A 12,152-nucleotide genomic window follows, 5' to 3' on the forward strand; every position below is an offset into this window, starting at 1 on the left:
TACCGATGGCAGCGAGATGCAGTTCGCCGCCGCAAGCAATGCAAGATTAGATCTCTAAATGCAGCAAAACACTCCCTGAAAACCAACAACCCCGCGGTGCAATCAGACATTTCATTGCCTCTCACTGCACACGGAGCGGGCTTCTACACAGGCGAGAGACTCTTTTTACCCCCCTCCCCCGCTGTCTCCCCGTCCTACCCACCCTCCACTCCATCAGTCGCATCACAAGCAATGAGTAGCAAATAAGCGTTTTCTGTTTACGGTCCTGCTTCCCAACAGCCAGCTCCCTTTTCTATATATTTTTTAAAATTCCTTGGACTGATCTGGAAAACCACCACCACCACCGATCATTTTTTATATTCTTTGTAAATCGGCGAATATTAAAGAAAAAAATTAAACAACCATTCGGAATCCGTCTAAAGAAGAAGATATATTTTTATTCTCCTCCTCTTCCTCCAGCTGAAGTTGGACAGCCTAAGTAACTGAGGGGGATTGTGTGGCCGCAGAAGCGCTTGATTTGAGGCGGCTTTTCTCTCGCTCTCTCGCCCCTCCCTGCGAGCTACATGCTCCATTTGCTGCCCCGCAACCTGTGTCTCTGCAGATGTTTTAGAGCAACAGGTTCAGCAACTTAAAACACAGGGGTAGGCAGCGGGAACAGAAGAAGGGAGAGGGAATAAGGCGGCGGAGGAGGAAGAGGGAGCAGGGGCCACCCTGGTGCTGCCGCAGCTGCCACCACCCCCTGGCTCGGGGATGTACCTTTCCATTTGTTGCTTCTTCTTCTGCTGGGCTCCTGCCCTGACTCTGAAGAACCTGAATTACTCGGTGCCGGAGGAGCAGGGGGCGGGCACGGTGATCGGGAACATCGGCAGGGATGCCCGGCTGCAAGCGGGGGCGGGCGGGCCGCCGCCGCCGGCGGAGCGGGGAGGCGGCCGGGGGACCAAATCGACTTTCCGCGTGCTGGAGAACTCGGCGCCGCACCTGCTGGACGTGGACGGCGAGAGCGGGCTGCTCTACACCAAGCAGCGCATCGACCGCGAGGCGCTGTGCCGGCGCAGCGCCAAGTGCCAGCTCTCGCTCGAGGTCTTCGCCAACGACCAGGAGATCTGCATGATCAAGGTGGAGATCCAGGACCTGAACGACAACGCGCCCGCCTTCCCCTCCGACCAGGTGGACATGGACATCTCGGAGAACGCGGCGCCGGGCACCCGCTTCCCCCTCACCAGCGCCCACGACCCGGACGCCGGCGACAACGGGCTGCGCACTTACCTGCTCACCCGCGACGACTACGGCCTCTTCTCGCTCGACGTCAAGTCGCGGGGCGACGGCACCAAGTTCCCGGAGCTGGTGATCCAGAAGCCGCTGGACCGCGAGGAGCAGAGCCACCACACGCTGGTGCTGACGGCGCTGGACGGCGGCGACCCGCCCCGCTCGGGCACGGTGCAGCTCAACGTGCGCCTCATCGACTCCAACGACAACAGCCCCGTCTTCGAGGCGGCCTCGTACGTGGTGGAGCTGCCGGAGAACGCGCCGCTGGGCACCGCCGTCATCGACCTCAACGCCACCGACGCGGACGAGGGCACCAACGGCGAGGTGCTGTACTCCTTCAGCGGCTACGCGCCCGAGCGCGTCCGCGACCTCTTCAGCATCGACCCGCAGAGCGGCCTCATCCGCGTCAAGAGCAACCTGGACTACGAGGAGAGCGGCCTCATCGAGATCGACGTGCAGGCCCGCGACCTGGGGCCCAACCCCATCCCCGCCCACTGCAAGGTGACCGTGCGCCTCATCGACCGCAACGACAACGCGCCCGCCATCGGCTTCGTCTCCGTCCGCCAGGGGGCGCTCAGCGAGGCCGCCCCGCCGGGCACCGTCATCGCCCTGGTGCGGGTCACCGACCGCGACTCCGGCAAGAACGGGCAGCTGCAGTGCCGGGTGCTGGGCGGCGGCGGGGCGGGCGCGGTGCCCTTCGCCCTGGAGGAGAACTACGACAACTTCTACACGGTGGTGACCGACCGGCCGCTGGACCGCGAGGCGCAGGACGAGTACAACGTGACCATCCTGGCCCGGGACGGGGGCAGCCCCCCGCTCAACTCCACCAAGTCCTTCTCCGTGCGGATCCTGGACGAGAACGACAACCCGCCCCGCTTCAGCAAGAGCCTCTACGTGCTGCAGGTGCCTGAGAACAACATCCCTGGTGAGTACCTAGGCTCCGTGCTGGCCCAGGACCCAGACCTGGGCCAGAATGGGACTGTGTCCTACTCCATCCTGCCCGGGCACGTGGGCGACGTCTCCATCTACACCTACGTCTCCGTCAACCCCACCAATGGCGCCATCTACGCCTTGCGGAGCTTCAACTATGAGCAAACCAAGCACTTTGAGTTCCGCGTGCTGGCCAAGGACTCGGGCTCACCCCACCGCGAGAGCAATGCCACTGTGCGTGTCACCGTGCTCGATGTCAATGACAACGCACCCCTCATTGTTCTGCCTGCCCTCATCAATGACACTGCGGAGCTCCAGGTGCCACGCAACGCTGGTGTGGGCTACCCCGTGGGCACCGTGCATGCCCTGGACAGTGATTTTGGGGAGAGCGGACGCCTCACGTACGAGATCGTCGAAGGCAATGAGGAGCACCTCTTTGAGATGGACCCCACCAGTGGCGAGATACGCACTTTGCACCCATACTGGGAAGAACTCAGTCCGGTGGCTGAATTGGTGGTCAAGGTCAGTGACCACGGCAAGCCCAGCCTCTCAGCCGTGGCCAAACTGATTGTCAGGGCCTTGGCAGGACCATTGCCCGAAGCCGGCGAGCCGCAGGTGAATGGTGAGCAGCATCGGCGACCACACTGGGACCTGTCGCTGCCCTTGATTGTGACCTTGAGTACTGTCTCCATCATCCTACTAGCTGCCATGATCACCATTGCCGTGAAGTGCAAGCGGGAGAACAAGGAGATCCGCACCTACAATTGCCGCATCGCAGAGTACAGCCATCCCCAGCTGGGAGGAGGGGGCAGCAGCAGCGGGGGAGGAGGAGGAGGTGGCGGTGGCGGAGGCAAGGGCAAGAAGAAGAAGATCAGCAAGAATGACATCATGCTGGTGCCCAGTGAGGGCGAGGACAGCAGGGGCCCCCTCAATGTCATGAACGTAGTGAGCAGCCCATCCTTGGCCACCTCACCCATGTACTTTGACTACCAGACCCGTCTGCCCCTCAGCTCACCCAGGTCCGAGGTGATGTATCTGAAACCCGCCTCCAACAACCTGACTGTGCCCCAGGGACATGTGGGCTGCCACACCAGCTTCACAGGGCAAGGGACTAACGCCAGCGAGGCTCCCCCGAGCCGGATGTCCATTATTCAGGTAGGAGACTTTTAGAATAACCCGGACCTCACTTTAGACGCTGGTTTAAACGTTATGTTTTGTCTGCAGTGAAACCTGTTGTAAGGCACCAACAAAAATCAGTCACTTCAGGGAGGTGGACTTATTAAAATAAAGGTATGCAGATCATACTTGAGGGATCTGATTCTGTTCTCATGCTGGTGTCACCAGTGTAAATCAAAAGTTATTCCACTGACATAAATGGAGTTACAACAGTGTAAAGCTGGTATATGTGAGAACACTGTCAAGCCTAATATGTTTGGGATACTTTGGGGTATTGCCTAATAAAGGTGAGAGAGACCAGGTAGGTGAGGTAATATCTTATTTTGGACCAGCTTTTGTGGGTGAAGAAGACAATCTTTCAAGCTACACAAAGCTCTTCTTCAATCTGGGAAAGGCAAACTCACCCACCTTGTCTCTCATAAATAATCTGGGACCAACATGGCTACAACAACACTGCAAACAAGCAAAAGGTGGTCTCTTCCACAGGTTTCACTGTACTTTTCTTTGGGGCAGAGAGGTGGTGGGGATATTTGAAGAAGTTATGTCTGCTTCTGTAACCAACAGGACATTACAGAAACTGTACACACTAAGGACACACTTCCCCCCCCCCATCTATTGCAACAGTGTATATAGCCTTCCAATCCTGTATATAATATCAGCTATTTCCAAGATGTATGCTTTTAATTTTTTAAGTTTCCTTTTTAGAACATATATACATATATTTTTTATCTTTGACACAGAACAGTATCATTTGGGGCCCCATTACTTCCTTTTCTTCCCTGAAAACAATAAAACTTTCAGCCTTGGAAAGTTTGCTTAGTTAACTAGATTAAAATGTATGTGATAGTTCCCCCCCCTCCCCTGCAAAGTTAACAAAACTCAAATCCTATTGTAAATCAACAGAATGACTAGTCAGATTTCCAGTAGCCTGAATCAATATTGACTATTGCTTTATAGTGAAAGACTTACATGCTCTGTTTTTGTTTTTTTTTAATCAAAGCTCATTTTTGAAAAATACAGTAGTGGGCCACATTCTGCCTTCAGTAACACTCATCACCCATTGACATTCATGTATGTAAGTGATGGCAGAATTTGGGCCATTGGATTGAGTTTAATATTTAAGTAAAATAACAACTTAATACATAGTGTGTAGTTTGAAGTTCAAACACAAAAGATGTGTTCTGAAGCAGTGGGCTTATACCATAAAACAGTGGGCAGAATCTGGCCCTAATTGATCTAATTTAAAGTATTCCTTAGTTAGTGTGGCTTAATGTTCAAATGTTACAGGTATGCTCCAAAGCAATTTTTAGATTTTTCATTGAATGCAGGCTCTGGGTAATGACTATTAAATATATCTGAAGTGTCATATCTGTTTTGTCCTGTGGTTCTCCTAATATGCTGTTCTGAGTCATAGGGGAATGAGCTGAGTGTATCAAAAGTGACACAGACTCATTTTGTGTTGCCAGCTAATGAGAAAAAGTTGCACTGTAGACACTTGATGTATCAAAAGGAAATTCGTAATGCATTTGAGGCTTCATATGATGCAGTTTTGTGAACACCAAATTTACTTAGTTTCCAGTGGCATCTAATATTGTCAAGAGAGGTGGCCAATAATTGATCATCTATAGCTGTATATTTTAATAACTGCAGAAAAATGCCCTGTGTACAAGGTCACTGTGAACTATTCCTCAACCCACTATTGAGTTGTGTCACAGAAACAATTTCATTTTATACTTATCATGAATTTGTGTTGCTATCAATTAGGTGGTTGAGCAATATTCAAAATCAGAACTTGATTTTAACAAAACTGACACGTCAGGAAGAATATTAGGTTAGGGCAATACCGAAAATAATTCAATTTATAATTCATGCTTTAAAAGACAAATAAATAACTTTCAGTGACTCTTGTTTAAGGCATGTAATTTTTTTTACTATAAAATGAAGTTGTCAGAATACAAAAATACTTTTTTTTTCCAAGTGACAAGTGTAATAGTTACTAAAACTTAGAAAATTATATTCTCTTGCAACCATGTAATGTCTATATAAAGCAATTAATACATGTATTGATACTACTAAATAGTAAAGATTCAACTGTAGTGTAAAATCTCAGTCATAAATATTATTCCTTTTTTACAGTGTTCACTGTATCATATCAGTCATGATTTTTTTTTTGAAATTTATATAAAACTGAAAGAGGAATTTCCTCCCTTAAAAAAAGGTGTGTTGTGGTTTCTGTGAAAGTTTTGCTGTGATGACTGTGAAAAAATTTAACCGTAAGTCCTGATAGCATGAACCTGTATACCTAATATTTAACTTTCTGTTTTCCTGAATATCTACACACAGTGTTTTGGAGCAAGGTGGTGCAGCTAGTGAGTTAAGAAACACTCATCTTTCATTTATGGAAAGCTGGATCAAATTTAGTTTAGGTCACAAGTGGACCTGAATTTAGTAGTCACAACATAATCATAAAACAAATACGCAGTTTGAGATAGTTGTTGGGGCCCTGTTCAGGATAGGTCCAAGTTTATAGTATCAGGAGTTTGTATTAGGAGAACTATGTGGAAAAAATTGCATGTCTTCACCACAGGCTACATGAAATGAATTTTTATATATTCTTGCCTTCTTTCTCTCCCCATCCCCAAATTAGATATTATATATAAACTCTGCACTTAAAATCAGAAAGCACATGCTACTTTGAGTCTGATTCTGCACTTCATTGAAGCTCTCATTGGAGTCAGTGGGAGTTTTTCATGACCAAAGAGTGCAGGATCAGGCTCTCTATCTGGATCCAATGGATCCTAATCCACTGGTAGAAAATCTACTTCTAGGAAAATAACCTATGTTGTTAAGAAGCAAAAGAGGTAGCCAGTAAAAGGAAGAGCTAGTTTCCAACCATCTGGGTTCTTGTCCACTTTCATTAACTAGTGAAAAATGCACTATTTGCTCATTGCTTTAAGTAGGTGAAAGCTAAGCTATTTTATAAGTATTTTCTCTAGTGAATATTCAGTGTAGTTTTTTAAATATATATGTATGGTGGAACCACATTAATCTCCTACTTTCTAATGTACACAACAGAACAGCTCTCTTTCTCTTCCTGTTTCTCAGCAAGGATTTAATGGTAGAGTTCTCTAGGGAGGTTCTACTAAGATTTTGTATATTTACAGAATATACTACATTGCATTACACCACATTAACTAGTACACTACCAAAAATTTATAAATAATCAAATCAAGACTACAGTTGTCTAATCAATAAGGGCCAGATTTTCCCATTCTTACCTTTTTACTCTGGAGTTACTCCTAGACTAAATTCAATAGGTCAGATTGTGATATCCTTATCCATGTGCATAGCATCGTATCTCACCTATAGTCCCATCAAAGTTAAGGGATACCTGGAAAAAGGTGCTACTTAGAATCTGGCCCAATGAGAATACTTGCCAAGTAAAGTAAGGCTCAGTATGAATGAGGTGGCATAATTTTCTTCCCAATTAAGTACATTTTGCAATGCATTAGCTTTATGTTTTAACTGTCCATTTACTCACTAATTTGTGAGTAAATTTCAGTATTTGCAGGTTTATAAGTAACTAATGTGAATTAGTGGGTTTTGTACCATAATTATGAAAATCTTCAAATTTCCTGTATTATGTATGTGTAAAATGTTGGATGGATATTCAGCGGCACTGAGAACTCAGCACTCACTGATTTGTATGAGACTTGCAGGTGTTCAGCAACTCTGAAAATCAGGCCATGTTTATTCAATAGATTAATCAGTTGATAGGATGACATATAAAGACTATTCCTTTACTAGTCATACATAGTTAGGACACCTACTGTGCACAAACACATCTTACTGTTATTTAACAATTCAACCAGCACATTGTATACATCCTCTAATAAAGAATAGTGGTTTTAAAGAATAATTTAGCATAAATATGTTTAGACATAAATGTACTGTTATGTGTTTATATACACAAACAAAATTTATTTACAAACCAAAATTTTAAATGGCTCACATAGAGGAGAAAAGGTATAAATTTCATGGCCAGATTAACTCAAACTTCCATCCAAGCCCTTAATCTTGTAACAAATGGGACTTTGCTCTGTAATCTACAAATACATATTCAGCCCTATCAAAAACTTCTATAGTTAAGTGTGTAAGCAATTCATGCTAACAGGAAACAGGCAAATAGTTCTGCTGGCAAACAAGCCACAATTTCTTCAAGTTTTCAGTAGATGAAAGAGTTGATGGATAAAGGGAAACCAGCAGAAATAGGTTCTTTAAAGTGACATGACAGTAGTGTAGAAAACTATCTACATATGCAAGGAGTGTTGATGATCATAGAGAATATTTATTATTGTACTTGTGATGCAGTGTGGAGAGATTTGTAAATATATCAAGTGAGACAGAATGGGAAAACTGTGGTTACAGATTTTATTGAATAGGAAAAAAAAAGAGAAGAAGAAGAAAAGAAAGAGACCATTTTACAAGGAACTATCAAGCTGGGAGTCACCACAGTTGCTGCACTAGGCAGTCCTGTAACATTTTAAGATAAAGTGCAGATGATTCTTAATACTTCCAGGCACCTGATGTTTACGATGTGTCAACAGATTACTGTTAAGTCCCAATGCAGCCTCATCACCAGGTGTCTAGTAATATCTGAGAAGATATAGACTTCAAGGGGGAAAAAAACCCCGTAAACTGTATTCATGCTGTTATGTCTTCAAATATATTATTGTTTTCTTTTAGAAACTTCAGTGTGCAGTGTTGCAGAATGAAACGTGCTGACACTGCAATATCAGGAGAACTGAAATAATTAAAAAACAAATTGCATTCATTCCCAGAATTCAGAACTCCAATCTCAAAAGACTCACATTACGTTTGGTTTTTATATCCTTTGCAAACGGAGAATATTCTTTTTCTGATGCAGAAGCTAATTTTTCTAATAGAGCTAGTGGAAGTTTAGGACATGTACTGAGAGGAGAATTTAAGAGAAGTCAGTGGAAGTTCTGCACAATTGCAAGCTTGCAGTTTGGACATTATATTTCCCAGGCAGTTGGATTTACCAACAGTATTTTCTAAACTCAAATAAAAAACTACCAGACTAATGTCTGATCTCATGTCAGAGCTATCTGGCTGAGCGGTATTATGATAGTTTTTATAATGTGTATGTTTAGATTAGATGTAATGCAAAATAGCGCTATTAAATGTTTGAGATTTGTAAATATATATTGCACTGGGTATAATTACACTGTACACATTTCTAAAGCTTCTATGCCAGGGGTCGGCAACCTCTGACACGCGGCTCGCCAGGGTAAGCACCCTGGTGGGCCGGGCCAGTTTGTTTACCTGCCGCATCTGCAGGTGTTCTGCAGGCCAATGGGGGCGGCGGGAAGCCGCGGCCAGCACACCCCATTGGCCTGGAGCGGCGAACCGCGGCCAGTGGGAGCCACGATCGGCCGAACCTGCGGACGCGGCAGGTAAACAAACTGGCCCGGCCCGCCAGGGTGCTTACCCTGGCGAGCCGCGTGCCAGAGGTTGCCGACCCCTATTCTAGGCCTATTTTTCATTGTGTATTAAAGTCAATGCAAGTATTGCCAGTGTAAGACCTGCAGGATTGGATGTTTTCTTTATATTTGCACAACAGTAAATATTTCCTTTCTGCCCAACTGCTACTCTGTTTGAATGTAAAACTGTTACATTAAACACACGTACTTTATGGCCTGATCTTGTAACCATATCCCACAGTAGTATCTTCTGGGATTACTAATGTGGGTAATGGCTGCAGGATCAGGCTCCCCCTCTTTTGTACCATGTCTATCATAGACCCTCTGGGCCTCATTCTGATCTTTCTTCCTCCTACATTTTACAACAGTGTTATTCCATTGATTTCACTGTAGTTAAGCCTGATCTATGCAGGTGTAAGTGAGATCAATCTAAGGCCCTATATTCCAAAATGGTTCGTGGGGTTAAACATTACAGAGTTAAACAATACAAAATAGCAAAGGGAGAGACAAATTAAGAGTAAGGAGGAGAAAACGCAGATATTGGGAGTAGGGAAAAAGAACAATGCCTCCAAAATAAAAATCCTCACTAACTAGATGGTTAAGAAGATCAAGGGCTCTGTATGACTTATTTTCTGTTAAAAGAGACATATAAGAGCTGAAAAAAGTTAGTGCAGTTAAAATAAGTGACTAAGGGACAGATCCTGCAATCATTATTTGGGTAAAACTCCCATTGACTGTTATGTGCTTCAAAGTTGTTGAAGCTTTACTCATGTTGGTGACCACTTACATGAGTAGTCTCATGGATTTCAATGGAAGTACTCAGGTGTATAAGTGATTACCAGCACGAATAAGGTTTGTACAACTGAGCCCTTGAAGAGTTAACTTTTGCTTTAGTAATAACTTTGGCCCAGATTCTGCCACCCTTACATTAAGTACTGTCTTACTCTACAAATAATCCTATTGAATCCAGTCAAACTTCACAACAAGGGATCTAGTTCCCATTTTAGTCAATAATATAACTCCCATTGACTTCAGTGATGCAAGATCAAGCCTCCTACTAAGGTTTCTATGGAATGTGAGTAAGGGTGACAGAATCTGATCTTTATATTTAGAACTCAGCCATAAAAATCGTCTGTCATAGCAGATGTGGAAAGTTGCTCATATATATATATATATATATATATATATATATAATGGGAACAGCCTGTGCACGATGGTGCAGAATCTTTTTCTAATGAAGAATTGGGGAGATTTCAATCTATTTTTTTTTTTATAATTTAAATGTCCAAATTTATGTTTGGAGTTTGAAATAATATAATAACAAAATAATAATAATAATAATAATAATAAATTAATTAATAATTATAGTGATATAAAGGTCAGAGATATCTAAGACTCCTTTGAACTATTCATAAAGAACATTTTTTGCTTTTATATTATCAAAACAAATATTTGTATTTGTTTAAAACCATGTATACAATATACTATTATTTTTAAAATGTGGCAAATATAGCTCTGTGGAAAATTGTGACTATGTAAATTTAAAGTATTTGCAGCTCTTACCTACAAATAATCAAGTATAGACCAAATCTTGCAGTTGCTACTCACGCAAAAAGTTAATGGAAATGAATGGAGTTTTACCTGATTAAGGATTGCAAAAGTGGACCCTAAATCAGTTCTTGAGGGGTTTTTTAATATGAAGAAGCTCCAGTTTCTCTTTACAGCCACTTTCTCTCCCTTCAGGCAGTATTACACAAATCCATGTCAGTGTATTTCACTTGTCAGAAGTCTTTAAAATAAACAAAAGAATACCTGTAGCAGTGTTGCTATTTGGAGGTAACAAACTCTTCAAGTTTGAGGAGTGTCTGTCTATAGTAGATGAAAGGAAAAAATATTGTGCAACAGTTAAGAATTTCTGTGAAAGGATCTTTAAACAATGATTTGTTGACCAGAGCAGAAACACAGCTCCTTTTTTATCTCTACTAGTAGAGAAGCAGTATTTTGGTGTCAGGAGGTCAGAAGAAAATACTTTGGACATATTTTTTTCCCCAGAAAGTAGCTTGAGGACTTTTATTTTCAGTCATATCAATGCTTACATTGTACAAACAGAAGTGGTAAAATTCATGATGAGAGGGTACCAAAAGGTAGGGAATGAGTGAAATCTGCCTCTCATGGGAATGCAGATTCTTACATGGAGATGAAAATGCTCCAGGGAGAGCCTGGCAACATCTTTTTTTGGGAAAATATAATTTTTGAGAGTAAGGACCATTTTGTTTTTTAGTGGGGAAGAGGGAGAAACTAGTAGGTCAGGCTTTCTGATGGTTCTGAAATGATGGAACTCAGTATTGCACGCATTCTGACAGTATTAAGCATTTTGTATACAATTTCCACTGTTAAGTACTACACTGAAGAGTAAGCAAATTTGTACATATACACCTGTTAATTAGGATATTAGGTATTGCTTTATATAACCTACCCAACACTAATATATTTTATAGATAAATCCCAGAGGCTGCAACATACAGTTCATGCTTTATTAAGGTCACAACAGAAGCATCTATTTCTATTACTGAATTGCTTCATCCAGTTAGTGGGGCTACCTATGCAGAAGGACAGTATAAAGATCAGTGCATCTCTCAGTTACTTTCAGGATGTCTTTTTTTTTCAGCTCCAAAGTTAATCAGTCCTATGCTGATGTACTATCAATTTATTGCAGTAAAGGAGATGTTCTTTGATTACTTAAAATACATTAGCTTTAATAAAAAAGGCTTTAATGACATCAGTGTGCTGGGTGACTGAATGCTACAGTCTCCAATGCATGGGACAGCAGACTTCTTAGAAAATATAAATGCAGAATTTCAGCTGTGTGGATGGCACAACTTATCGATTCATTGTAAGTTCTTTCAGTGATAGACATGTGAAATTAGTTTCAGACAGTGTTTCAGACAATGTATTGATATATGTATGACACACTTACATTTGCTTGTTCTAGTCCTAGTGACACTATGATTACTGGTATTTGCAATCCTTGCCCTGGAACACTTCCAGACAGTTTTATTGTATTGAAATGACTCTTACAGTTCATTGAGCATCTAGCATAACACTGCTGAATATGATTGGCGCGTTTGCATATATTTATTCGAAAAAAATCAGGCAGTTAAACTGCATAATTATGGGAAAACGAATCATAACAATAAAAGACCATTTAAGTTAACAAGCTTTGTGATCAAAGGATAAATACAGGTTGGATAAATGAGACTCTAGATGTAACTAATC

The 12,152-nt window shown here is 43.0% G+C and overlaps 1 protein-coding gene across 2 annotated transcripts in view; it reads left to right on the forward strand.

The window, feature by feature from the left end:
* Positions 1 to 717: 717 nt before the first annotated feature.
* The window catches only part of LOC112110490 (protocadherin-17), a 95,431-nt gene continuing 83,996 nt past the window's right edge, over positions 718 to 12,152 (forward strand). For both annotated transcript variants that reach the window (XM_024205510.2, XM_024205511.2), the window contains exon 1: positions 718 to 3,351. In XM_024205510.2, coding sequence (XP_024061278.2) covers positions 751 to 3,351 — 2,601 coding nt within the window. In that variant the 5' untranslated portion in view covers positions 718 to 750. The remainder of the gene's footprint in view (positions 3,352 to 12,152) is intronic.

This window comes from Terrapene carolina, unplaced genomic scaffold (assembly GCF_002925995.2).
Source record: "Terrapene carolina triunguis isolate 2854851 unplaced genomic scaffold, T_m_triunguis-2.0 Scaffold18, whole genome shotgun sequence".
Classification (NCBI taxonomy): Eukaryota; Metazoa; Chordata; order Testudines; family Emydidae; genus Terrapene; species Terrapene triunguis.